Source organism: Vicugna pacos, chromosome 1 (assembly GCF_048564905.1).
Source record: "Vicugna pacos chromosome 1, VicPac4, whole genome shotgun sequence".
NCBI lineage: Eukaryota > Metazoa > Chordata > Mammalia > Artiodactyla > Camelidae > Vicugna > Vicugna pacos.
Window position 1 is genome coordinate 124,279,757 of NC_132987.1, and position 26,820 is coordinate 124,306,576.

The window sequence follows — 26,820 nt, forward strand, 5'->3', positions numbered from 1 at the left end:
GGAAGCCTGGAATGCTGGCATCACATAGTTCACAGCTCCCTATCACCCCTCTGTGACCTCTGAGACTAATCGGTCCAGTCAAGGCGGAAGACACACCGTGACCGTGCAGACCCAGCGTGCAGTCAGCAGGCTTTTGCAGGAGGATGTAAAGCAGAGCAGTGGGAGCCGTGGCCCCGAGGCGGGCGCAGCCTGGCCGGCTCGCTTCCTCAGGGTGGGTGGCTGTGCGCCCTTTCTCAGTCTCAGCCTAAGTTGTTAGCTTTCTCACCTCCCCTGACTGGAGGACTCACTTTGGTTGCACTGATCTTCTCCACCAGTTCTTCTGGAGCATTTGATTTCTTTTATCCAGTGTTTCCTTCCTTCTACTTACTTTGGTTTTAAGATTCTTAAGGTGGACACTTTGACCACTGATTTTAAACCTCACTTACAGCATTAATAACAAGGCTGTAAACATTTCTCTAAGCTCTGCTTTCACTACATACACAAATTTTGAAGACATGTTTTTATTTTCATTCAGGTTGAAGTATTTTTTAATTTTCCTCGTGCTTCCATTTTTTACCATAGACGACTTAGAAGTGTATCTTTTCATTTTCAAAAATTTGGGACTTTACAAATCCTGTTACTGATTTCTAATTTAACTCCATTGTGGTCAGAGAATACACTCTGTATGGTTTCAATCCTTTTGAATTTCTTGAGACTTGTGTCATGACCCAGCATGGCCTATCTTAGTGAACTGTCCATGGCCGCTTGGAAAGAACGCGAGCAGTTATACAAATGTCAACCACGCAAGCTAGTTGAAGATTTTCTCTACAGTTGCTGAGACAATTATTGAAATCTCCCACTTTAACTCTCTTTAGTTCCACCAGCTTCTGCTTCATGTGTTTTGGAGCCGTTACTAGGCGGTCCCTGTGGAGTCCACGGTGACCAGCGCCTGGTGGAGGGCGCTGCAAGGAGCAGCCGAGATGCCCTGTTCTTGAGGCAGTGGGACGGGCATCTCCTAAGCCACAGGGGCCTGTCTCACGCTGAGTTTCCCTCTCCAGTTGCCTCCTAGGAAGTCCAGCACTGTGTCTGGAGGCCAACAACAGCAAGCGAACAAGACCCCGGCACATACCCCGTGACCTGACGTCCCTCCCAACCCCACCTGACCTTCTTGCCCTCACGTCCCCTTGTCTATTTTCAACCTAAATTTCCTTTTGAAACAACGGGAATTATTAGTAATACTTTACACTGCAGATGGAGAGATGAAAATAAATCAAGCCAACCAATTAACCTATCATTATTGCTAAGAAATGAGAAAAACGAGGAAGCAACAGTTGACGGCATTGATTTTTTTTTTAAACACTTTTGTTGCCTGAATAAGATCAAATCACGTAACAATGTTGGTTACACTCAGTAAGGAAGTGTTCTCCTTGAAGCAAGTTTCCACTGTGAGTGAAAGAACCCACACAGGCTCAGACCTCAAGTTTACATCCCAGTGAACACAGAAAAGCCAACATGGCTCCAGAGAGAATTTCCCACACGTTCAAAACCCGCTCCCCATAACCAAAAATGAAATGATTTGAATTCAAGAATCTTCATTCACCCCAGGAGAGAGATTTTTGATTTTTAATCAGGTCGAGGCAAATAGTTTCCCCTCAAATAACTGGAGGTGCGACTGCCCATCTTTGAACAGCTTCTCCTGTTCCCTGAGACTAAGGGACAGTGGGCCAGCGTCCGGTGTGGTGCCTGAGGGACCGTGACCGTTTCCATGAGGAGACAAAACACAAGCAGGATGGGCTTCTGCCTAAGGGACTCAACGTCCGCTTGTCAAGGTAGCCGGTCAGGTAAGTGACTTTCAATAGCATTTTCTGTATAAAAGGAGATTTTCATTTCTTTTCTGGAAGCTTTGTGCTCCATCCAGGGCTCTGCCCACGGCTAGGAGCCAGCCAGGGGCAGCGGCCACTGCAAGGAGCAGACTGGTAACTCACCGTCTGCGCTGCTGGTTCCCGGGGGGCTGGGGAGGCCACGGGCCAAGAGAGGAAGTGCAAGAGCAACCCCCCAGGTTTCACAGGGGCCCCAGCACAGGCCCCTCAGCACAGGCCCTTCAGCAGAACAGACCCCAGAGGAAGATGCCAGGGAAGAGCTGGCATTCAGCTCGCGCTGGCTGAGCACCCACCACGTGCCACACGGTGTGGCAGCCAGTGGAGCCAAGACAAGGCCCTGAGGACTCAGCGCAGGCAGGAGCGCCACCCTGGGGCGGGTCAGCTCAGGTGAAGGCCCTGCAGCAGGTGAGCCCCAGGCAGAGACAGGGAGCTGCAGGAGTTAAGGCCACATGGTGCACGGCCTCGGAGATGGCCTGACACTGGGGGTTCCGGGCAGGGAAGGCGGAGCAGAACAGCATCCAGAGGTCTCTCCGGCTGCCTGATAGAGGACAGTCAGACGGGAGCACAGCCAGGGCTGCCAGACCACGTGGGGACCCTCAGGTGGACGAGAAGCAGGTGGGGGCCCTGGGGCAACATCGGCCTAGGTCTGACCCTCTTTGAAGCTCCTGGTGGACCCCTCACAGCCATACCCCGCGAGCCCTGAGAATGTGAACCACTCATCCTCGTGGGTCAGAGGCAATTCCAGAACATGGATTTTCCATCCTAAGTCCCAAGGCCACACGCGCCAAACCAGAGGGTCTAGAAGCCAGGGGGGAATTGAAGGCTTACTACCTGACAGGCAGCACCCTGGAGACTGGACCCTCACGTCAGCCAGAGCACAAAGGAGGTCAGAGGCAGCCACGAGGGTGCCCTGGGGCAGTGGCCTGGGTCCAGGTGACATGCCCGCTTGGCTGCCTGCAGCAGGTGGTGAGTGATGGGCTGTCCCCGGCACACAATGGTGACCCCTGGGGTAACCATCAGACCACTGATGTCCGTCCCCCTTTGCTATGTGTGGCCTCCCGGGTGCATTTCTGTCATTACCAGACAACTGTGACCTCTGGATGTGGCAATGCTGGCAGGTGTGGGCGGGCTGGAGAGCCAGGGCAGGGCCGCCTGCAGGGTCTGGCTCCCCTCTGAGCAGCCGCGGTGACCAGGGCCGCCCAGCCTCTCCCCAGAGGGCTGTCTGGGGGGGGGGGGGTCACATCCCTCAGCCGGAGACTCAGAAGAGGCAGGAGACGGATGACGCCTAGCTGCTCCTCTCCCGGGAACTCAGTCATTGGTCCAGAGAGCCCACCCGGTCGCGCCCACAGCAAGGATGCACACTTTACCCAAGGTCACAGCTCATCCCGTCCCTCCCTCAGCTGTTCTCAGAAATAAACCTAAAAAAGCAGTGTCTAAGGCCAGCTGCCCTGTCCCCGCCACAGGCAGGTCTCAGGACTCCTGTTGAAGTGGGCAGTGAGGGGGCTGGCGCGGCCCAGCCGAGATGCCCCAACCTCGCCCAGAACTGACCAGCCCCCCAAGCCCCACAGATGTGCTCTCAAGGGTGGCCGGCGAGGGCGCTGTCGGGGTACAGGCGGAAGAAGCGCCCAAGAGCCCAGATGGGGAAGACGTTCCTGTAGCTCGTGTAGCTGATGGCGCAGGACTTGTTGAAGACCCCAGCGATGTTCTCCTGGGAGGACACAGGGAGAGAAACCCGCCTCGGGTGGCTGGGCGGCTCCCTGACTGCTCACCTCAGCAGGTGGTCCACCCGCCATCCCAGCTCTCGGACCCCACGCCTGCAGCAAGCCCTCCAGTGCGGGGCCCCGGCCCCTCACAGCCACATCGACCCCAGACGCATCCAACAGCGGGTCAGGGGTCAGCCTCCTGTGACCCCGTGACCCCACGCCCGCAAAAGCAGGTAGAGGCTGCCTCCTATGCCTCGTTCTGAGTGCGGGGCGTCAGACAGAGCCCCAGGGTGTGCTGGCCCGTGGGATTCTGCCCTCCAGCTCCTCCCTGGCCCCACCAGCCCTGCCCCCGAGCCAGGGCTTCATCTGCAAACAGCCCAGGACTTCGAGACCCAAGCAGCAGCATGGACCCACTTCCAACAGAGGCCCCTCACTGGTACTGCTTGCGTCTCTCAGATCCCCAAAGTGAGCCCCTGCCTGTGAGCCCCGTGAGGACGTGGGGGCAGGTGGGGCCCAAACACACTTGATGGAGGTCACGCCGGCCCACGCATACCTGGGGCCAGTCGCCATTGGGCAGCTGTTTTCCAAGCAGACAGCTGACTCCTCTCTCCAGGGCCGCTGCGTCAGGGTGCCTGGAGGACGAGAGCGCGAACACTCCTGCCGCCACTGGATGAGACCAGCTCTGGCTGCAGACAACCCTGCGTCCTCACCCTCACACGGCAAAGCATAAGAACAAAAACGTGAAACGCTGCACAATGAGGGACAGCCCTGAACCGCCACACCCGCTGGCCACAGTCACACGCCGCTCCCCCCAAGAGGCGGGAAACGCTGCAAGGTGGAGTGAGCAGGCAGGAGGGCCGCCCATGATGTGGCCAAGCAGCCCTGCCACGAGCTGGGCTCTCCTGTCCCCCGGACACGTGTCCGCCCGGCCACTGGTCCTCAGAGCCCTCTGCAGGCTACAGAAGCCATGTGTGCTAGTTCTCGTTCATCCAGGGCAGAGGTCAGACGGCAGAAGGCTCGACGGTGTAGGAAGCAGCCCAGCAGCGGAGGCAGACCGAGGCCAGTCCCAAACCCCTGCCCCCGGGGCCCCCAGACTCCACTGCTCCTGCTCACACTGACATGGCCATGTTTGAGGGGATTTTAGGAAGATTTCCCAATGGTCCCAAACCCGACAGGGCAACACAAACTGAGATGCTGTGTGCACCTGCGTGTGCATTTGTCCACGTGCACCTGTGTATACACCTGTGTGTGCATACATCCACGTGCCTGTACACCTGCGTGTGTGTACTCCATGTGCACCTGTGTGCGCACCTGCATGCACACCTGCATGTGTGTAGGTCCACGTGTATCTGTGTGCGCCTGCGCGTGTGTGCTGGGTATGCACGTGCCTAAGCACATCCCTGGCCCAGCACTGGCTGTGGGCACAGAGTGGCTGCAGGCGCAGCCACACCTCGCCCTGTCAGTGGGTCCCTGCTACCCTTGCTGCCACTGTCAGGTATCCTCTCTGCAGGGCCCTCTTTGCAGGACCCGCCACCTGGCCCTGGGAACCAGTCAGGGTGGCTCCGCAGGCCTTGCCTCCTCCAACGCCTGCTCTCGGCCTGGCCGCCACACCCGCCACGGCTGCCGGGTTCACTGTCCCTCCTTCACCCGACCCCCGGTCAGCGACAGGTCTGGTCACCCCTACCTGACAGCCATCAGCCCCATCAGGGCCCAACACGTGTTGTGGATCTGGGACTGGGCACTCTGCACATAGCGCCGCTGCTCGCAGGACTCGAAGTCCTCCCCCCAGCCTCCGTCTGCCATCTGCCGGGCCAGCAGGAAGTCGCAGGCCTGGGAGACCTCAGCACAGGCCACCCTGCAGGGCCAGGAAGACAGGAGCCACATCACCCAGGGGTCCCAGGGCCCTCTCCTCACCTTGGCCAGGCCTCCTCGGGGCACTTGGCAGGGGCACCAGGGGAAGCCCACGTCTGATGTGACGAGGCGGATACCTGCTCCCGTGGTTGTTGGAAGACAGAGTGAGATGCTATGTCCGTGCAGATGGCCTCCCAGAGGGGACCACCCCCTAAACACCTACCCAGCAAACAGAGCTGGGGGAAGTGGACAGAGACAGCTTGACCCAAGGCCTCTCCCTTCTCCCAACCCAGCCCAGCCAGTGTCCTGGCCTCCGGCCCTCCTGTTCCTGCCTAGTGTGGGGTTTGCGCGTGGGGGCCAGGCCAGCTGTGGGAGGACAGAGGGCAGAGGCACCCTCCACCACACGAGTCAGGAAGCACCTTTACCAGACGGTGCTCCTGGCTCAGCAGCCCGGGAAAGTCCTCAGTGCAACCTGGTGACTCGTATGTTTCCAGGAACACTGACCTTATCTTACTGTTTGTAACACCCCCAAATCATACATCGAAGAGAGAAACATGCCCAGGAGAGTGTCCTGCTGAGAAGCTCCCCTACCCCGCTCCCCCACGGGGGGAACGCCCACACTCACCCATCGTGGTATGCATGTCCCATGCAGGCGAAGGCTTCCAGCCCAAACCAGGTGCCGTAGGTGAAGCACACCCCCCAGGAGCTGCCAGGAGACAAGGAGGAAACAGGGCAAAGACCACAGGCTTCTGGCACGCCCTCCAGCCCGGGGGTGAGGGCAGGGGTGCAGGTATTTTCAAGAAAGAATCCACGGGGCCTTCCACACTAAGACACACCCACCCAGCCCGGCCTCAGGGATAGTTCCATGTGCTGGAACCACCGAGCAAGACGAACTGACCCAAGCCCATAGGAAAGGATGAGGAGCCACCACCACCGTCAGGCCGAGCACCTCCAGCACACTCAGCTGAACTCCTCTGAGTAACGTGCTGCGCGACCACCACCAGGGCAAAGGCCTGGCGTTCAAACTGGAGAAGGCCCACCAGGAACACGTCCAGAGGCCTCTGGGCAGCACGAGCCCCAGCGACCCCACCACGTCTGCACCCACAGGCGCCACTCACCCCTCCCAGGAGCCATCGGCCCTCTGCTTCTGCCGACAGTACTCCAGGCCCCGCTCGAGGGTCTCCCTGGAACACAGAAGGGCGACCTGATGGACACTCCATAGAGATAGCAACTCACCTACTACTCCAGTTCCGCCGCTCCACGGGCTCCCTTAGAATACGTGGAATAAACCACTCCGAGCGGAGCTGCAAGTTGAAGGGCAGTGGCTACAGGCTCGGGAGGGGAGCAAAGGGGCAGAGAGAGGAAATGCAAGAGGACAGTCGGACCTCAGGGATGAACCCACATGAGAAGCGGCCACAGACAGGCTCAGGGTTCCTGAAGGCAAGGCCAATGACACAGGCTTGAGTGAAACGCACAGAGGAATTTTTTAAATAAATTAAAAATGAGGGAAAATGACACATTCAGCAGACAAAGAAAGCCCATCGCAGGTCTAACTGGTACTTCTGAAACAGGCCTGGTTTCTCTGAAAAGGCCAGAGCTGAAGGTGCGAGCACAGCCTTCAAGGTGAGCACCCGCCCAACCCTGACCCGCCTCTGGGAATGCAGTCCCACCTGGCGCCGGTGCCCCGTCTGTGACCAGCTGACCCGCAGGCTGGCTTTCCTGTAGCCACCAAAGAGGCCTATGGGCAAGAAGCTGAGTATGGCTCCAGCCAACAGTCAGCAAGGAAAGGGGGCCCTGAGGCTGGCATTCTGCAAGGGGTGGAAACCTGCCAACAAGCAATGAGCTCGGGGCAGGTCCTCGGTCGACGTTCAGACGAGGCCCCAGGCCTGGCCAGTGTCGTGACTGCAACCTGGGAAAGCCCCGAGGGAGAGGCCCCCGCTCAGCCGTGCCTGGAACCCAACCCATAGTAACTGTGAGCTGACAGCCAGCGAGTCTGCAGTCATACTGCCCCTCAGTGCAGACACAAGCACTGAGGGTGAAGGCACAAGCTGGCGGCAGCCACAGAAAAAGGAGGGGCAGCTACAGGGACAGTGCAAATTAGAAAGTGAAGAGGAAACAAGAAAGTTTCCGACAATACATTTGAAAACTTAGGTAAGACATGCAAATTGTTTATTAAATAAGAAAATTAACTTATTAAAACTGACTCAAGAATAAAGAGCCTGGATAATCCTATTCACTAATGATATGAATCCAAAATGTGAACTCTGCCCAGAAAAAGAACTCCAGGTCTTGGTCTTTTACAAGTGAACGCTACTAGATTATCAAGAGCAATCATCCTGATCTTACACAAACTCCTCTAGGGAACAAAAAGGGGAAGGAACACTCCCCAGTTCATTCTGCGAACCCGACATAGCCTTTCAGCAAGCAGACGAGCGCGACGTGGTGAAGACAAGGCTCCAGGCTGCTCACTGATGAGCACAGATGAAACCTGAACTAAACATGGGGAGACGGAACACAGCAGCGGTCTGTCAGTACTAAGTTAAGTTTGGCCAGAAGTGCAAAGGTGTTTTAACATTAGGAAAAGCTAAAATAATCGTCTATAGCACTAAAGGATAAAGGAGATAAATATATAATCATCTCGGTAGAGACAGGAAAGTCATCTGCTAAAATACAACACCTATTCACCACAGAGAGAAAACATAACTCAGCAAACTGTGAAGGGAAAGAACTCTGTTAACATGAAAAGGGGTAACTACCAAAACCCTAAGGCTAACATCATTCCTAATGGAGAAGTACTAGAAACATTCTCCTTTGAGCCCCAGGGCCTAAGTGAGTGGCTCACTCCTGACGCCAAGGCTGGCGGTGTCTGAGCTCCTGGCCCCGAGCTCACCGCACCTGTGCTGAGTGACCAAGCGCCTCCCCGCCGAGGCCGCCCTTACCTGACCTCCCGGGCCCTGTGGTCCGGGAACTGTTTGTGGAAGTGCTTCAGGGCCTGCATCACAGCCGAGGTGCACTCCACGTACGTGTAGTCAATCATGATGTCCCCTGGGAAGGGAAGGGCAGATTTAGGCAGGTGAGCTTGCCCTCAGCTGCCCGACTGGGCAGTCATGCAGAGTCTGCACAGCACGTCACAAGCCTGCCCATTCCCCAGGGGAGACGAGGCAGTGTCACAGCAACCGGCCACTGAGTGGGAGGGTGGCACCTTCACGGGTGGCCCGGGGCCCATCTGTGCTGCAGGACAGCCAGCTCAGTGGGGGAAGGAGCAGGGCACACAGCAGAGCTGCACTCTCTGGAAAGGCATCGACTGGACCTTGTTTGTCAATTACAGGAAAGTGATCGATGCAGACCTGGCTGGAGGGTACGAGGCACAGATGCTACCTGAGCACGCCGCGGCAGGAGGACACGGGCGAGCGGGTTCCTGCTGTCACCTCCCTGCGAGGAGCCTGGGGCTCCGTGAGGACCTCTCAGGAGACAGGCCGGCCTCCACGGAAAAGAGCGTGAAGCCGGCCCACGTTCAGGCCAGAGAGCTGGTGTGAATCCTGCCAATTTCTGAGAGACGGACAGCAGCTGGGCCACCTACAACCAGGGTCAGTGCCACCCTCGGAAGCTGAGGAGCATGGAATCCCCCAGGGCCTGCGGGCTCCTGGAGCATCCGCCAATGTCTGCCAACGCATTCGCTGACACTGCCTTCTGCCAGCGGAAAGAGCTTGGGCTGTGGAGGAGAACCCGTCTCAGACACACAGGACCCCCACATCTGCGGCTGTACAGTCATCTGACTACTCACCGAAGACCTCCGAGGGGTTCAGGAGCTCCAGAAGGTGTCCCCCACGCTTGGTCTCATAGGTGGCAAACCCCCCATCAGGGTTTCTCATGCTCAGCAACTAAAACCAGAGAGGGAAGGTCCTGAGAACCTGCCCACGCACCAAGCACACACAGGAGCCCACAGACTATGACAGAGTGTTCCGGAAACACCCCAAGGCTAAGAACCGAGGGGAATAGGAAGCCGGCTTTCATGTTAAACCAAGAGCCTCGGGTGCCCAGAACAGTGGATTGCAACCTTTATCAACCAGGCACTCCGTGACCACTTGCGATCACTCTCGACACGCGCATGCTCATCACTTATAAGTCACGTGTGTGCCACGGAACTACGTGATCTCCTCCGTAAAACTTGGACAAAACCTAGACGTGCTAGGAGGGTTCTGCCCAAAACCAAACAGCTCTCCTGTTTTCATGCAACCAGTGGAGAATGCCAGCCCTCCCAAGCGAGGCCTGTGGGAGCAGCTGGGTCCATAAGCCTCCAGAACCAGAACCCCCTTGGTCAGGGATCCTGCCCCCTGCCGTCTGGCTGGCCCAGGACACCGGCTCACACCCACCAGGGAAGCCCAGGACCCCTCCCAGAGGGTCTAGGCTCACGCCCAGCCAGGGCCTCCCGCTGGCCCTGTGCAAGTTCAGTCTTCCATGCACAGATGCCGTCAGAGGACGTGCCCCTGCAGGTTCCCACGGTCTGGTAAGGAGCTCGCCAGATAGAGCCCATGGGGAGGGGAGGGCACAGCGCCCTCAGCACCCTGTGACCAGAGCACCACCCCCACAGCCTCACCACAGCGACAGCGTCGAAGAGCTGCTCTTGTGGGATGTGCTGGGTGACAAAGGGACACTTCTCCTGCAGGAGAAGGACGGACTTCAAGGCCTCAGCGGTGCAGTCGGCGACAATCCAGCCACAGTCCAGCGTGCTGAAGCTGAAGCCACCCTGGAAAGTGCAGGGCTGTGAGTATGGGCAGAGGCCGAGCGCACGCTTGGGCCTCGGGGCCACCCGAGGCTGTGGCACCTCCCACACCCACGCAGAGCCGAGGCCCGTCCGCTGCGGAGGGACAGCCGCCGCCCCAGGCCACACATACGTGGACGGGTGTCTGACTCCACAAGGACTACAGCCCCTGAGCATCACGCCCTCCGGGTTTCACCACGGGACAGGCACAAGCGGCCCGCCGTGACAGCGCCCACACCTCACGCGCCACAGGAGCTGCCCTCCCTGCCTCTGCCGTCTCTCTAGCTCATGTTCTGACAGCTTCTCTAACGTCCCTGTTGTGACACATGGCGTGATGCCCACGCGGTTCAGCTACGTCTGTGCAGGCTCCTTAGTCAGGAACACCCTGGGTGCGTCCATCAGAATAGGAGGCCCCAGGAGGCTGAGGAAAGCGCCCCAGAGGCGAGGCGAGGCTACCTGGGTGGCGGGCTGGCGCGTACCTTGCTCATCTGGCGGTAGTACTTCTGGTAGTCGGGGAAGTTGTGCGGGACCTGGGCAGCATCCGAGGGCACATGTGGGAAACAGGGAGGAGATGTCATCACTGAACAGACACCAGAGCAAGGAGGGGTTGGCACAGCAGGACGTGCGGGGCCCTCCAGGCGGTGCCCACTGCCCCACCGCCCCGCCCTGAGTGGGCCATGCCCTGAGTGGAGAGCAAGAGGTGAGAAGGTGCCCCGCCCAGGGAAGGCATGGCTGGGCTGGTCTCACCTGGGAGACCCGGAGGTACTCGTGCGCCTTCTGCAGGCAGGACGAAAACTCAGGCCTGTGTTGTGCACCCGCCTGGAAGGGAGAAGGAAGTGAGTGGCTCACCGGCAGAGGCCTGCACGGGCGACTGGTCCCTGGACGACCCTGGCGACACCTGACCACCACTGGGGACCAGGAGCAACCCAGCCAAGTCTAGGGATGCTTGGGCTTTGCAGACAAGTCAGAAAGATGCACTGGAGCAACGAAGCGGGCAGAAGAGATGGTCCACACCACGCCAGCCCCGGCCTGTGCCCAAAGGGTCCCTGCCTTGTCTAAGGCAGGCCCCCAATGTGGCCCAAACCACCCCCCAGGGCTCCCAAAAGTTGCGCCAACCTCATTCCCACCAGCATAAAAGCACACTCCTGTTTCTCACTAGTACATGTTCAAGGGTACCCGTCAGAGCAGTCTGAGTTCTAAGAAGAGCCTGGAGCCCGCCCCCCCGCCTAGAAGCCCCACCACATCATCTCCTCGGGAACAGCCCTCACAAGGCTCCCTGCTCCTGAAGCCTTCATGCGAGGCCCCTCCCAGAGCGGCCAGGCAAAGCCACTGCCTCAGACCCCAGCTGAGTGAAGGGTCAGGGTCAGCAGGTGCCATGCCCAGCAAGGCGCAGGAATGGACACTCAGAAAGGGCAGTTGGAGGCTGGAAAATGGGGAACAGAGCCACGTACCTCCAGCAGAGCCTGGATGGCGAACGCGGTGTCCCAGACCTGGGAGCCATTGGTGCCCTGCAGAGAGGACAGCATTACCCAGCCGCAGCATTGCCCCCACCCACCCCCGACCTCCTGGATCCGACGGGCACCTAGAGAACCAAGCAAGGGTCTCAGGGCTTCCACCAGCTCCTGCAAAGAGGTAGAAGCCCAGCTGACTCCTGGCCCGAGGCTCTGGGCCCTGCAGCCCTAAAGCCCACGAGGGCCTGAGAGGGACTGGTCCTAAAGGTGGACATGGACAGGAGCCCCCCCCTGCCTTCAGCAAGCCAGCAGCTGGGACAGGGCTTTCTCAGAGCACTACCAGGATTTGGATGACCACTGCCCATGGCCTCCACTGCTTGCCCATTGCTTTATGGATAATGGCGCAGGGTGAGCAGGATGGTGACAGGCATGTGGGTAACAGGGGGTGAGCAGGATGGTGACAGGCATGTGGGTAATGGGGAGGGGAGGCTACACGGACATCGCGGCTTTGCAGGACGATGTGTGGCAAGAACACACAGCCAGGACAGCCGCCGGGCCAAAGGAAATCTGAACTAGATCAAGCCTCAGGGCCTAACACCAGTTTGCAAAAAATACAGGGCACAGAGCAGGTGGGCACTCTAGGGACAATCACCCCAGAGAGAACACTCAGGAAACTGTTGAACAAGGCAACTTCAAAGTTCAGACTCTCAGATGGAATCCTGATACCAGCGAACCCACAGTGAAACCCCACTGAGCTCCATGGGGCTGGCACAGAGGTTTTGTAAGAGCCAGAAGTCCCGTGAGCTCCAGCACTGGAATGTCAGAGGGGACGTGGGGCCACTCAGGGGCCCGTCACCCTCCTCCACTTTGAGTTTTTTGGGAACCATTCATGCAAGACCGGCAGCGTAGGGGTCAGAGAGCTGGGCGTGGGGCTTGAGGCACATCTGGTAAGTGCACGGGGTGGGGCAGCGGTGGTGCTGGGCCCACGTGTGCCCATCCCAAAGGGCCCAGAGGCCAGTGTGATCCAAGAGCATTGCTGGAGGAGCCACATTTCCACACTGAGTGACAGCAGACAGCCCCGAGGGGGCCCTACAGCTCCCAGGCCCCTGCAGCCAGTACAGGACCAGGTTAGCCCAGGCTGCCCTGGGACCCAGAAGCCCCACGCCCAGGCCCCCAACACAGGAAATAAGCCAGGGGAACACCACCTACAATAACCAGACCACCGAATCAGCCAAACAGCATGGAATGGTGGCCCGGTGTGCACAGGGAAGGGCCACCCAGAGTGCGTCCCCGGACCCTGAAGAGGCAGCTCTGCAGGTGCTCAGCTAAGGGCAGTTGGGAGCGCGGGCTCTCCTGACAGGACCCAGCTGCTGTCCTGCCCCCGTCGGCCAGACCCAGCACGCGAGCTTTGAGATCAGCTATCCAGCAGCAGTCAGGCTGGCAGAGCCTGTCTGCATCCCGCTGGACGGCACACATCCAAGGGACACCCAAGGGCCGCCAGATGCAGGACCAGGTGGGAACAGCGGCGCTCACCTCGCGCTGACAAAGCTAGTCAGGAAGAGTGACTTGGGGATCTTAACAAACCCGAAAGGCAGGAATGGTCACAAGGAAGCCAGTAGCTAAGGCCCCACAGCCCTCACCTGCATTTTCATGCCGTCGAGGCCCAGCCTGTTAAGAGAGGCGTCCAGGTCAGGGTACAGGGCACAGAGCTGGAGGTCAAGGTGGCCCAGAGCCCTGGTCCAGAGAGCAACTCACTCGCTCAGCAGGGGCGACGGGACAGCTCCCAGCCCCACCCAGCTATGAGGGGTCACCAGAGGAAGAGGGCTGCCCTTGAACACAGGACCCTGTGGGACACTGGGCCATGCCTACCCTCCGTGGTCGCCTGCAACAAGGGGCCCCCACTCTGGGGTACCACCCACGACTGACCAGTTCTCCTGGTCAACAAGGCCTTCCTGACACGCCACCCAAGGCTTCCTACTCTACCTTCTGGAACCACCTGAAGTTTCCAAGCTTCCACAAACCCTCAAACTCCTGGTCCCAAGTGTTACTCCAGGTGCGCGGCACCCTCACCAGGAAGCCACACTGTGGGATCACGCCTGGCCTTCCCTCAGCCCCGCCCTTGCCCGCCGTGCTTACCAGAGGTAATCAGGAATCCTGGAGACGTGCTCCTGGAAGGCAGTGGAAACCGGCCCGTCCACATACCAGCGCACGAGCATGTTGATGGTTTTCGAGATCTGGAGGAGACACAGCCTGGTCAAGCTCTGCTCCACGCCTGTAGGGGTTCCTGGGCTGGAGGGCCACAGCCCGACCCCACGAGGCCCCAGCACAGCCTGGCTCCCGGACACTTTCCCAAGCACTTGCTGCTTCCAGGCCCCAAGATGGAGAGATCGGGCTGCAGCCTTGCCCCGGGAAAGGGGCCAAGGCACATGTGCGGTGGAGGAAGGAGGCAGGGTGACTCACAAAGGTGATGTGAGCAGAGCCAGCCACCAGGTAATGGGCAAGGCGGGGACCCCAAGCGGGCACCTAGGGTGTGGTGCATCTTGAGCTACCTTAGATAATTCAGGGGGCCAAGGACAGGGCTGTCTGAGGGGCACAGCAGGGACTCAGAGACGAGACCTGCATGGCAGGGTCTGCGTGGTCAGAGCAGACAGTCTAGAGGCCCAGACGTTCCCCACTGGGGTCTCATCAGTCAAAACCCCATTAAGATTCATTTGTAACTTGCTTTACGCAGCATTAAGTCAGAGCCCACACAGAACCCGCTGTTGCTGACAGGGAAACAACGAGCCACTCCGGTGGGGCAGTCGCAGTTTACAGCCCCTGGGGTCCCACATGGCCTGGAAAACGCCTGGGAGCAGGGCCGGGCTGGGGCTCGTGGACAGAGCCCACTGGGCTCAGAGAACCCATGGGCAGACCCAGCATAGCACCACCGTCACAGCCCGCCCACAGGCTCACAACCACCCTGCCTCTGGCACCCACCACCCCGGGGCTGTGGCCAGCCTCCCCCACTCTGCGCTGGCCGCTGGGGTGCATGGCCCCACGAGGCAAAGCCGGATCAGGGGCCCAGAGGCTCAGAGAAGCAAGGGTCCCCAGTCACCAGGCTGGGCAGGAACCAGGAATGGAATGCAAGCACCCTGGCACTCCAACCCCCATAGGAGAAGGGCAAGCAGTGGGTTACTAGAGGTGGGGGGGCCAAGGGCAGAAAAGCAGCCCTCCCCGCTGGAGGCAGTGGTCCAGACACACGGGGTGGTAGGGATGGAAGGGAGGGCCAAGCAAAGCGGTCTGTGGGATCAGAGGCCCAAGTAGGCCCACGTGCCAAATAAAGGACTGGCAGTCTCCAGTGGGAGACCTCGCACCCGTGAGACCCCCTCCCAGCTCCACGGACACAGGCCTCTGGGCCACCTGCCCCAGTCCTCCCCCAACCCCAGCCCAGACCCCCAGTGGGGGTGGGGCACTGACCGGGCCAATGCTGAGGCACTTGGTGAAGCGGTCGTCGGCCACAATGTGCTCATACAGCTTCTGGATGGCCCGCTGCCGCAGGCTGGCACTGTGGTGGCACTCGTACAGGTTTAGGAATGCTGCGGGGGGCAAGGGCATCAGGGGGTGCCAGACATGGAGGGCCTCCCGGCCTCCGCCCAGCCCCGGCACAGGTGCCCCTCGATAGGCAGGCTCTGGGCCCCCACTCCAGTCCTCCCACCAACCCTCTTACCCCCCTGCAGCAGGTGGAGGGCAGGCTCCTGACTGAAACCAGGCAGGGTCCCAGCTCCCACCCCAGGGCCTGTCTGCAGAATGAGTGAGGGAATGAACGCACCCACGCAGCAGGGAACATGACCCCCGGCCGGCCACTCTGAGCAGCCAAGAGGTCCCGTGGGAGACAGGCCTGGACTGGGCCTCGTGGGGTCCTGCCCCTTGCCCCCAACAGAGATGGGACCACAGGCCCCTCAAGGCCCTGGGCTCTGAATCCTCTGTCCAGGAGCCGGAGCCCTAGGCAGGTCCACTGGACACAAGATGCACACAGCTGGCCCCGTCCCCGCAGAACCCAGACACCAGGACAGTGAGAAGAGTGGAGGGGGCTCATCGTGGGCCAGCGTCCCTCCACTCTTCCTGGCACTCTGGTGTCCTGGAGGCACCCACCATATAGCACGTGGAGCAGCCTGCTGTGCGGTGTGTACAGCTCGTCGGGGGCCACGCTGTTCCTGTGCGCCGGCCAATTGATGCAGCCATAGTCCTCCACGTAGAGCTCCTAGGGGGTGGGCAGCATCTCAGACCCAGACCTCCCTCCCCCTTCCCAGGGCAGGCTCTCATGAGCACACTGCACCCCAAACCCCATCCCAGGGCTGCTTCCACAGATGCCCTGCAGCCCACCGCACCCCACAAGCCTCTGAACCGTTGTCCGTTGTGTGGGGGCAGGAGTGGAGGCTCTACCACAGGGTTCTCAGCTCTGAGGGGCCCCTAGGCCAGTGGGCATGCGCAGTGAGGCTCACCTGGCGGAGGCTCTGGACCAGTGGGTCCTCCTCGGCGCTCAGCCGGGTGCCATAGCAGTAGGCCATGGGCAGGTAGACCTGCCGGCAGTGGCACCAGAGCTTGGAGGGGTGCACAGGCATCCAGTCAGGAAACAGCCTGGGGGGGGGCAGTGTGTCAGCAGGGGCCCCAGCCCCCTATTGCAGCCCGGGGCCCATTCAAGCGTGGACACAGGGGTGCTGCTGTCTCTAGAGCAAGTGGGCACAGCCACCGGCACCTCACAGCCATGCTCCTGAGGGGCCCTGCCCCTACACAGGCAGGTCTGCCCGACAGACTGGCCCTCGGCCCTTCATCAGGTCCCTGCTGTCATCTCCGGATGGGCCCCTTCCTCTCACACCTCTGCGCCACCAAATTCATCTAACGCGAGGCCCGCACCCGCCCTGACCGCTTCCTGGGGACCCAATCCTGCGGACAGCGCTCCAGGGATCTCACCCCCTCGAGGTGATGCTGGGCGCTTATATGTACATGACGTTTTCTGGAGAGACGTCCGCAGCCTTCATTAGATACTCACAAAATGTTTGAAAATGCTGGTTTACGGGTGTCACACAACACGGAACTGGTGTTGATTTCGCTGAGTATTTAAACAATACTGTGGTTTTGCTGAAAGGAGCGCTCTCGTCTTTTAGAGATGCACACTGACATGCTCACAGGGGAGCAGAGGTCCGAGATTAACAACACTCACCCGCAAGCCTGACGGGGACAGGAGGCCAGTGCGGCACCCCGTGCGGGGCAGTGAGGGCGGTGCCGCTGTCACCTCTTCACTCTACTCCTACAGGCGCTCCAATAGCCCACAACAGCACGACCCGTGCAACAAGGCCAGCGCCCCACTCCCCACCCAGCAGTCCCAAAGTCAGCCTGGCAGGCCCCTGCCCCAGGCCCAGCCCACAGCACCCCCTCCCTCCCGTCCCCAGGGAGCACCCTTCCGCTGTCTGTGGGACTCAGCCGAGCGAGGGCCCGCCCGGACTCTGACGCCAGCCCACTGCAGAGAATGGACAGTCCCTTATCTGGACAACAGGCAGCAAGTGACCAGGGCTGCGTCACCCTACTCATCAGACTGTGGCGACAGGCCACCAAATCAACTGTAGAGGGAGGCATACCACATTTCTGGAAACAGGGTGTTGAGGCCTTCCCAGCTGTACACGTTCAAGACAGCCAGCCAGAACTTCCCCCAGGAGGGGATGAACACAGCACCACCTGGGGGGAGAGACCAGGCCCCCGTCACGTCTCTGGCTGTTAAGGTTAGACCCTCAGGAATCACGCACACCCCTCTGGAAGGCAGGCCACTAAGGCTCCTCTCCCTGTCATGAGAAGCAGGTTCCAGAACTGCTCAGGACCGAGGCCACCAGTGGAACCAACAGCTGCTCCAGGACAGGAGCATCCAGCCCCTCCCCGCGGGAAGGAGCGCAGGCAGGGAGCAACCTGGGAAGGGGAGTGACCTAGATGCACAGGGCAGCCCGCGTCCATGTGAGCTGGGGGTCGGTGATGAGGGGAGGTGAGTGGAGCCCTCAGCCTTCTCCCTCCTGGGGCCCCGCCTTGTTGCCCCCATCTGTGCTAACCCCACGTGGCACAGTCTGGACTTCAATGCGGCTGTTGGGACACGTGTGGAGCCGCCCCAGGAGCACCCATCCCAGGCACAGAAAAACTGTCCTGGATGTGCTTCAGCAGGAGGCCTCAGCCCAAACGCAGGTGTGCAGAAGTCAGAGACCCACAAAGCCACTGGGCAAGTGTGGCCAGAAGACACTCCTTGACAGGCAGGGAACCAGAAAGCAGCACCGATACCCCGCAGCAGGGAGCCCAGAAGCTAACGACGAATCCATTACAAGAGCAACATTTGCGTGGAGAAGCCAGGCTGTCATCAGAGAGCACAAGGGAGGTGTTGCCAGCCTGGAAGACCAGGAAAAGTGACACCCGATGTGAAGGCTGGACAGGAGTTCCTGAGGCAGCGGGATGCGGTGGAAGGCAGGATGTCCCAGGTGGACAAAGCGGTGCACGCAGAGCGCAGAGGCAGGAAGGGGCTTCAGGGTGCTGATGGAAGCCCCTGCGTGTGAGCAGAGCAGGGAGGACGAGCAGACCGAGGAGTGTGCCTGAGAGGTGGGTGGGCAAGACTGCGCCAGGCTCTGCAGAGCAGCAGTGAACGCTCCAGGGGCAGCAGGAGACACGGGGCCTCCCCGGGATGAGGGGAGAGGAGCCACCCCCTTGAGAACCCGGCCGGGCACACAGCAGACCGAGGGTGGAGGGTGCAAGCAGAGCGCTACTGGCTCCTGCCACTCCCGTGCGGCTGGGCGGCCCTGCCAGGACACCCCCGAGCAGTGCACAAGCCGCTGCCCTGAGCCCACGCCGCCGTGTAAAACAGGCAGAATTATGTGCCCCCTCCTTAATCTACTTTTTAAAAAGGCACTGGAGAGGTCAGACAGTTTCTACCTGCTTCTGCTTTGATGCGTTCCTGGCTCATGTGTTTTACCATGTTTGAAGTGGAGGTGCGCCTGCCTACTTCCCATGTGCAAGCACTCGCTGTGCTGACATAACATGAACTCTTTACGGAGCACGTGCTGTGCAGGGTGTACCTTTCTGGTGAAGAATGTTCCGGGCTCGCACCAGGTCAGGATCGTCAGGCCCAAATCCCAGAATTCTCAGAGACACATAGTTGAGTGCAGTCCCAAACACCGTGGACTTGTCTTCAATGTGCCTATGGGAGCAGGAGATAGGTGAGAAAATGGCATCTTCCATTACTTTCAGTGAAATTTCCTCAAAAAATCAAGAATGGAATAACAAGAACACCCAGAAGAGTCATTCTCCAGCAAGAGCTCCTGCACCTCCCATGACAGCTGAACAGTCCCAAAATCACCCTGCAGGACCTGACCACCTCCTCTGTTTACTTCCCACCCCTGAATCCCACGACCAGGCCCCAGGCAGTGACCCGACTGCACACCACACATGACCAGGGCCCATGGAGTGTACTCCAGGGGCAGCATGCTAGAGGAGGCGAAGGCACTGGTGAGATCTTGAGGCTGCCCCAGGACCCACAGGCCAGGGAGCTGGGACCTGAAGTTCGAGGTGCCCATGAGCCCATACAGGAGACCAGCAGAGCTGCGCTGTCCTCCCAGGATTCTGTAACAAAGGCTGGTGGTGTGGCTACAGCCAAACCAGGAGGGGCCCAAGTCCTCACTGCACGATGAGAGGCACCAGGGCCCACCGCCACCAGGAGGGCAGGCGGCTGACCACCTGGGGAGAGGCCCTGCTCCCAGAGCGAGCACACCACAGAAAGGCAGGCCGAAAGGCGGGGAGAACCGCCCGGCTCCGCCTCTACCTGCTGCTGTTCCAGAGTGGAAAAGTTTTCTTCTGCCTCAGTGATGACAACCAGATGGTTTTCACTGTGGTATGTGGGTCTCAAGAGTTTCTCAATCAGTCATGAAACCCATTACAACACAAGCTGGGAAACCAAGGCCCAGGGTGTGAACAGCCCTGCTCTGAGACCCCCGGGGAAACTCAGGCCCAGTTTGCACACAGCCCCCAGCCTACTTCCTTCCTGCCAGGCTCTCCCTCTGACCCCAGGCCCACAGACAGTCACCCTATCCCTCAACGGGTGCAACCCCTACATAAAACCACGTGTGCACATGCATGTACACACGTGCAGTGATGCCGGGCTGGCAGACTCACAGGCCCCAGCCGCCATCCGGGAGCTGCACAGACCGCAGGTACCGTGCCATCTCTTCCCTGTATCCGGCTGGCAGAGGAATTCGCGCCACATAGCACGTGATCAGGAGGCCTGTGTGGCAGAAAAGATGTTCCTCACTGGGAGCAGGTACTCAGCACTGCCAAGCCCAGGCCCCTTTCCTCCCGAGAAGAACCCCATGCAACAAGTAACTATTGGCTAGGGTCTCCTTCCCAAGGAAACGAGCCTGGGAAGGCTACTCTTCCCAGCCCTCTCGGGGACCTTGGGACTGTGGCCTCATGGAGCAGCAGCAACAGCACAGGTACTTGCACCACATGGGGCGGGCATAGCCCACCCGGACACTCCAGGTCCCGTGCTACTGACACACCTTCTGGGAATGGGGTAACATTTACTTGCTTAACTGTACATTTCCTGTTTTATTAAATTTTTCAATAGCACATGTTCCTTTGCAAAAAGGGGAGATGGACAACAATAAATATTACCCACAAAGAACCTTCTGTTCCCAGCCTGGCCCTCCTGAGCATGGTGCTCACAGGCCGACCCCCATCCCTCCACCCTACCCCTGGCATCGGCTCTATCAGCCAATGCCCACGGCACCCAGCACAGGGAGTCTCAGGCAGGCCCCGGCCACAACACACGCTATGGAACAGATGCCTGACTCAGAGGCATGAGAAGCCCCGGTGGACACACCCACCCAAGAAGGGCAGATAGATGCGAAGATGCCACAGAGATTCACAGAAAACAGCTCATCTCCCTTCGTAACAGGCCTGATACTGTCAAGACAGGGAAACACACAGGCAGGAAGCAGAGCCAGGGTCTTCCCCATTTCACAGGCCAGGAAACTGAAGCACAGCTCTTAAAATGTGGGGCTGGAGCTAGAGCCTAAGAGGTCCAACCACAGAGTCAGTGATCACCACAGTGATACTCAAAGTCACACGGGCCACGCAGAATCCTGACCTCCACAGGCATTTTCCAAATTAAAGCAAGAAAAGACCACGCAAACCTCAGCCAGCCACAGAAGACCTCTGGTATGGCACTCCCAAACAGGCCACTGTCAACCTGAGAAAGATGGTCTGTCCAGAGTCCAGAGGGAGAGAGGAAAGCCCCAGCCTGAAGGGCGCGAGCAGGGCAGCAGGCAGAGCCCAGAGCTGCAGTAGCAAGCACAAGCCAACGCAACCTCCCCATGACCCATCGCCCACAGAGGGCCTGGTGCTGCGCACGTGTGACCACATCCAATTCTCAACACCCCCACATCACAGATGGGGCAGCCGAGGCATGGTGAAGTCCTGTCCCCTTGCTCAGGGGCAGAGCAAGCCAGTGCAGTCACCGACTCCCCAGGAAGACCCCTGGGGACAGTCTCAACAGGCTCCAGCGGGGGCCAAGGTGAGAAAGAGCCCGGTGACTTGCCCCCAGGGACAAGCCCATGGGTCCCCAGACAGGAAGGCACAAAGCTATACAGTCCAGGAGGCAGCAGGGTTTGGAGTCAAAGAGGTGACAGACTTTCAGTGCTGCTCCCACTAAGGGTAAAGGTCCTTTTGCATAAACTCATGGAAGAGAGTTTCCCATATGACAAAACTGAGCATTTCTTTAGAGAAGCATTCCCAGAATGCAAAACAGTCTTGTCTAGCCAAACCAGTTCTGTACCCAGGAGGCCCAATTGCAAGCCTCCTACAACTCACCAACCTGCACCTACAGCTCCCACCTGAGCTCTTTCAGCCACCCCTTCAGGTGAGTTCCCTCATACAAGCTGCCCACGCTGGACTTAAAGATCCCCCTCCACCACCCTGAGCACCTCCAGGACCCTTTGCTTCCTTTTCCGAACACTAGCTAGCTGTGCCTTCTACTCCCATCCCCTGGCACCAACACCAGGACAACCTGCCCAGCCCTTTTCTATGTGAGCTGGTTTTTCACCTGTTCACTCACTCACACCACAAACATTCACCAAGGGCCTGAACCAGATCAAGCCAGGACCCCAAGTATGCCCCAAGGTGGCCTTACCCACAGGTCACAACAGCACCCTCCTACCTGGCAGGAGAAAGAGCGGGCCACCGTAATCACCTGCCCAGTGCCCATCCTCAGCCTGCAGCCCAGCAAAAAATGTCATCCCATTCAGAGCCCCCTCACAGGCGGTGTGGGCTTTGGGCAACTCCTTAAAGTAACTCCTCTGCAAAGGAGAGAAGAGATGAGAGCTGAGGGGTTTGCTGCTGCGTTAGAGAAGCCTTCAGCACTTACAGCCCAAGTCAAAGTAACAAATCTGAATCACTTTGAAAGTTTCAGCTGTTTCAATCAAAAGTCTGAAACTCTGATAATGGTACTGCCGTTTCAGCAAAGAATGGCTCCACACTCTCATGGCTTTGTTTTCCAGTCACACATTTGCAAATTTCTTCACAACTTCTCCAAGACATCTTAAGTAAACCACATGTCCAAGAGTGTGGAGTGGGGCACTGGTGCCCATCAAGACCTGGAACTCAGGCCTCTCTAGGAAAGGGACCGAGGGATGGCACAGTGACAGGGAGATCCCATTTGTGCATGCTACTCTCTGACTAACTGAATTTCTCATACGAAATTCACTGGATCAAAAACATCTTTTTCTGCATAAAAACAAAGTTAGAGCAGCTTCTTACACACAGCTTAGTGATAAAGGGATTGAAGCGAAGGGGTTCACTCAATTCATGCTCTATCGTTACCTCAATTGACTCCTGCAGGAACCAGCTTTGGTGACAGGTGACACAGGTACACATTACACATCCCTTCTTTTTTAACAAAGGGGAAAAACCACCCTTCACATATAGCTGTTCATAGTTCTCTGTTGGCTCTTGGTGCTTGTAGCAAGAGGGGAGAGGCAAGTTTCTGGTCGTGTCCCAGACACTGCAGGGGAGGGGCAGAATCCACACTCACGGTGTCCAGTCCCACGAGGTGAGCTTCCAGCCCAGTCTGCCCTCGGCCGGCGCTCTCTTCTGGGAAATACGCCCACGTCTGCCTTCCCTTCTCATTGCTGAGTCGCCAGCGGCTGAGGTCGGTGGCCGGCTCTGTCTTATAGGGGCCCCCTCTTCGGCGCAGACACCTGAAAACGATCAGGCTCAAGTGAGTAACCACCCTTCCTGCTCGCTGGGTCAGAGGCCAGGGCGCAACGAACTTAGCGTTTCACTTCAACAACCTACAAGCAGGCACGATTCCTCTAACTTTGCAAAACAGACCCGCCTGGCGCGCTTCTGCATCCAGTTAACACCGCGCCACTATTTCTCCGGCAGTGGAGGCAACTGCCTTCGGGATCCCCGTCCCCCGCCCCAACGGGCTCTCCTCAGCCCGGCCCCAAGCGGCCCCACGGTGACACCGCCGAAGGACAGCCGGCCCCCACCGCCCCCCGGGGCCCGTGTGCCGCACAGAAGGCGGGCGAGGCCGGACGGCGCAGCAGCCTCGCGGGAAGCCTCCGAGCTGCCGAGCCCCCTCCTCAGCGCCCTCGACCGCGCCCTCCCTTCGCGCGGGGTCGCGGCGCGCAGGAACTCACGTGCCCTCCGTCATGACCGCCGCCGCGCTCCGGCTTCCGCGCCGCCTGTGCTGGGACCTGTACCTACCGCTGGCCCGACCCCTCGCGCACTGCGCAGGCGCGCGCCTCGGCAGACACCGGAGAGCGATGGGCAGATGCCCGCGCGTCCAATCAGAACGCCGAGCCCGGCCACCTCAGATGTGGAGCGCGCCGTGCCCCCGAGCGGGGGGCGGGGCCAGTGTTGGTGGGCGGTGCTTGGGTGGGGCCTGGGTGGTCTGGGGCGAGGCCTGGGCCTGAGGGCGGGGCGGGGCTTGGCGGCTGGGCGAGGCCAGGAGGAGCGCGACTTCCAGTCGCGCCAGACGCTGTAGTCTGTCAGCTCCGAGCTACATGTGGAGCAAAGTTTCAGGGCGAGGCCACCAAGGGGCTCCTGAGGAAGACTGACCCTTGAGGAGGGTCCCTCCCAAGGCCAGAAGGCAGAGGGTCTGGAGAGCAGCAAGTTCCCTTGAAGAAGAGCCAGAGACTGGCGGCTCTGGGTGAGTGTGACGGGAGACTTGGCAGCGAGAGGGGAAGGCCTAGGGGATAAGGGGCTCTTGGGGGGGCACCTGAGAGGAAGTGACAGGCAGAGAGATGACGGGAGGGCGGCTAACAGGAGGGGAGGTGGCAGGAGAGGGGCTGACAGGAGAGGAGGTGACAGATGAGGTGACAGGTGAGGAGGTGACAGGAGGGGAGATGACAGGTTAGGGGTCAGTGTATCTTCAGGGAGGCTGAGTCTAGGGAGGGCTTCACTTGTGGGACTTGGGAGGCTGAGATGCCAAGCACCTGCCAGCCCAGGGGAGGGACCCACATTGGGAGAGCTTGGGCCACTTAGAGGAGACCCAGCAATTTTGGGGTCCCTGGTATAAGTAAAGGTGGAAGGCCTGAACTCTATGGGAAGGGAAAGAAAGTTGGAGACCCTGCTTATAGGACTGGGGTTGGGATTGGGGGGCAGGTAAAGTGGTCAAAGGGTGTGCAGCAGGAACCAGGGACTCAGCGGAGTTGGAGGAAACAGTGTGGACATTGAGGTCCTGAAAGTGGCTCTCCAGAAACCCACAGACAGCCTCATATCTTCATCTTCCACAGAAGCCCTGACATCAGGTCACAGCTTTCCCAGTCAGGTGAGTGTTTTTGTATCAATCCCTTGAGTCCTATCCCCATGCCAGGAACCCAAGGAAGCCAGAGAGAAAGAGGGGCTTGCAAAGGAAAACACATGTACATCTTCCCCCTAGTGGAATATCAGGCTGTTAGATGGTCAGTAAAGGACACTTAACTCTACCTAGCCTAGTTCAGAAACCAATGAAGAAGATACAGCAATAAGATGAATATATAGCAAATACCAGCCTTGCTACAGAAAAAAGGCTAGTCTGGAGGATGTGGTTTAGATGGACAATCAAGAGCACTAGTTACTTCCACCCATAAATCAGACACCGATACTTCCTAGTCTCTGCCCCAGGGGTAAAACTGCAGCCTCCACAGAGCTGCTGCATCAAGCACGCGCAGCCAAGTGCAAATGGGAACACGCCTGTCAGCCTGCTGACCCCAGAGAGTGTACCAAGAGGAGACTGAGCACACTTGACCTTGTCTGTTCTCCAAAATTCACCAATTCACACTTCCCTGGGAGTGTAAAAAAGGCTGGAAATTTTTCTCCAGGGATGTCCCACCATGTGGAAACACAAAGCGTAGGAGTAACGGTTCCACGTGGACATCTCAAACTCTTGACTCTGGCAGAGCTAAGGAAGGAAAGAGGTTTCAACTGAAGCAGAGTTTGAGTTTGGGTATTTTACTGGACTGGACTTTTATGAGCAAAATGATGATTCTCTTTTTTTAATTTCTGAGAAGAAAAGGGAAAAACTGTAAGATCTATCTGAGAAGTCACAGATAAGATTTTCTGGGGACAGTCATGAGAAAAAACAATGCTTCTCTCTACTTGCACCCTACCAATTCCAACTTGTTCAATAAACAGGACACAGAAGACTCTGAGGTTCTTGGCATGGACAACTGGGCATATTTACTAAAATAGAGGTTTGGAGGAAATTGTCAACTTAGGTTAGGAACATGTTAAGACAGAGATACCCATAAAACATTTAAGTAGACAGGTTGAGTGGGCTGGTGTTCAAGAGAGAGGACAAGACTAGAGAGAGGAATTTGAGAGTCATCTGTTTTCAGGTGATGTTTGAAAACAGTATTGGATGAACTCAACTAGGGAGTGAATATTCCAAACAGAAGAATTTCCAGGATGAGCCTTGGGACACCAACCATTTCCAGTCTAGAGAGGAAGGAGTGGCCAGAGCGAAGAGAAAAAGTAGGGGAATGTGGAGTTAGGGAAGCCAGTGAAGACAAAGGTGATCTGTGCAGAGGTTTTAAAAGGATTGTAAAATGAGGTCAGAGAATTGGTGACTAGATGTGGAAAGACAGTTTACTAGTGACTGACAAGAGCATCTCAGGAGATGTGAGGAGAAAATCCTAGTGGCAGTTAAAAAGGGTGGAGAGGATTTCCAGTTAAACATGTTAGACTGAGCACAGGCATTGACTTCTATTTCCCACCTAAACTAGACTTACGTAAAGTAATAAAAGAGATAAAAACACACAGTGAAAGAATGGGAGTGGAAGCACCAGTAAACAAGAGAGGTCAACAAAATATAGAGGCTGGAAATGTAAGGAGGAGTGATAACTGACTTAACAAGCCAGAGAAAGCTGAAACCCATGTGTAGGGGTGAAGCGATTAAGAAAAGAGACCCCTCTTGCAAGTGAACCCCAGGAAGGTGCAGAAATTAGAACTGGTGAAAAGTTTGAATAAGAAGCAGTGTGACAACAGATCCCTTCCCCTACCTGCATGGAAGCCTACAACAGTTGAGTAGAGCAGGTGTGAACTCAGGCACAAGACACAGCTGAGGGCCACTGAAAGCAGGGGAGTTGAGTGAAAGTCTACATTCATGTGGGAGTCCCACTTCTCCCACTCAGCTATATATCTTCAGGCAATAGAAGGAGGATTTCTCTGGTGAAAATGGCTCCCACAAAAGACCTGCAAACATTGGCAACTGGGACCCAGCAGAAAAGCAGAAAAGCCTATCAGCCGGCAGGCTGTATCTGTTAGCATAGAGCATCCAGCAAGCTCTTCAGAGCCCCATCATCAACAGGAGCCAGACATTTGAGGAAAATCTCTACCATGAAAGACAAGAAAACATAGAGAAAAAGGAAATTTTTTTAAAATGGAGGCGATTGAAAGTTATGGAAGACGATTTTGGCGAAACATGTCCTCACGTTTTGGATGTTATACACATGAAACAAGAACCATCTGACATACTCTTTCCCTCCCTGCCTTATTTTTCTGCTTATCATCAATTAGCATGCCAAGTGTTTTGCATATTTATCTTGTTTATTGACTATCGCTCCATTAAAATATAAGCGCTATTCATTTGTTGTCATATCCCCAATACTTGGAATAATGCCTGGCACATAGTGAATACTCCAAAATTATAT

The 26,820-nt window shown here is 57.8% G+C and overlaps 1 protein-coding gene across 3 annotated transcripts; it reads right to left on the reverse strand.

The window, feature by feature from the left end:
• Nucleotides 1–1,310: 1,310 nt before the first annotated feature.
• Nucleotides 1,311–23,414, reverse strand: LSS (lanosterol synthase). Of its 3 annotated transcripts, none has more exons than XM_072970573.1 (22): nucleotides 23,393–23,414; nucleotides 22,716–22,881; nucleotides 21,843–21,981; nucleotides 19,802–19,910; nucleotides 18,709–18,830; nucleotides 17,242–17,338; nucleotides 16,108–16,243; nucleotides 15,758–15,866; nucleotides 15,083–15,201; nucleotides 13,763–13,860; nucleotides 13,267–13,294; nucleotides 11,627–11,683; nucleotides 10,923–10,994; nucleotides 10,655–10,705; nucleotides 10,011–10,160; nucleotides 9,198–9,294; nucleotides 8,353–8,458; nucleotides 6,532–6,597; nucleotides 6,039–6,119; nucleotides 5,247–5,417; nucleotides 4,116–4,194; nucleotides 1,311–3,567 (listed from the first exon to the last, which is right to left on the reverse strand). In XM_072970573.1, exons 3-22 carry the CDS (start codon nucleotides 21,919–21,921, stop codon nucleotides 3,436–3,438), a joined length of 1,959 nt encoding a protein of 652 aa, XP_072826674.1. In that variant the 5' UTR covers nucleotides 21,922–21,981; nucleotides 22,716–22,881; nucleotides 23,393–23,414; the 3' UTR covers nucleotides 1,311–3,435. The 3 variants fall into 3 exon arrangements, with proteins under 3 accessions (XP_072826674.1, XP_006204996.1, XP_072826683.1); XM_006204934.4 differs by having other exon boundaries at nucleotides 23,326–23,409; XM_072970582.1 differs by lacking the exon at nucleotides 23,393–23,414 and adding an exon at nucleotides 23,202–23,332.
• Nucleotides 23,415–26,820: the final 3,406 nt, after the last annotated feature.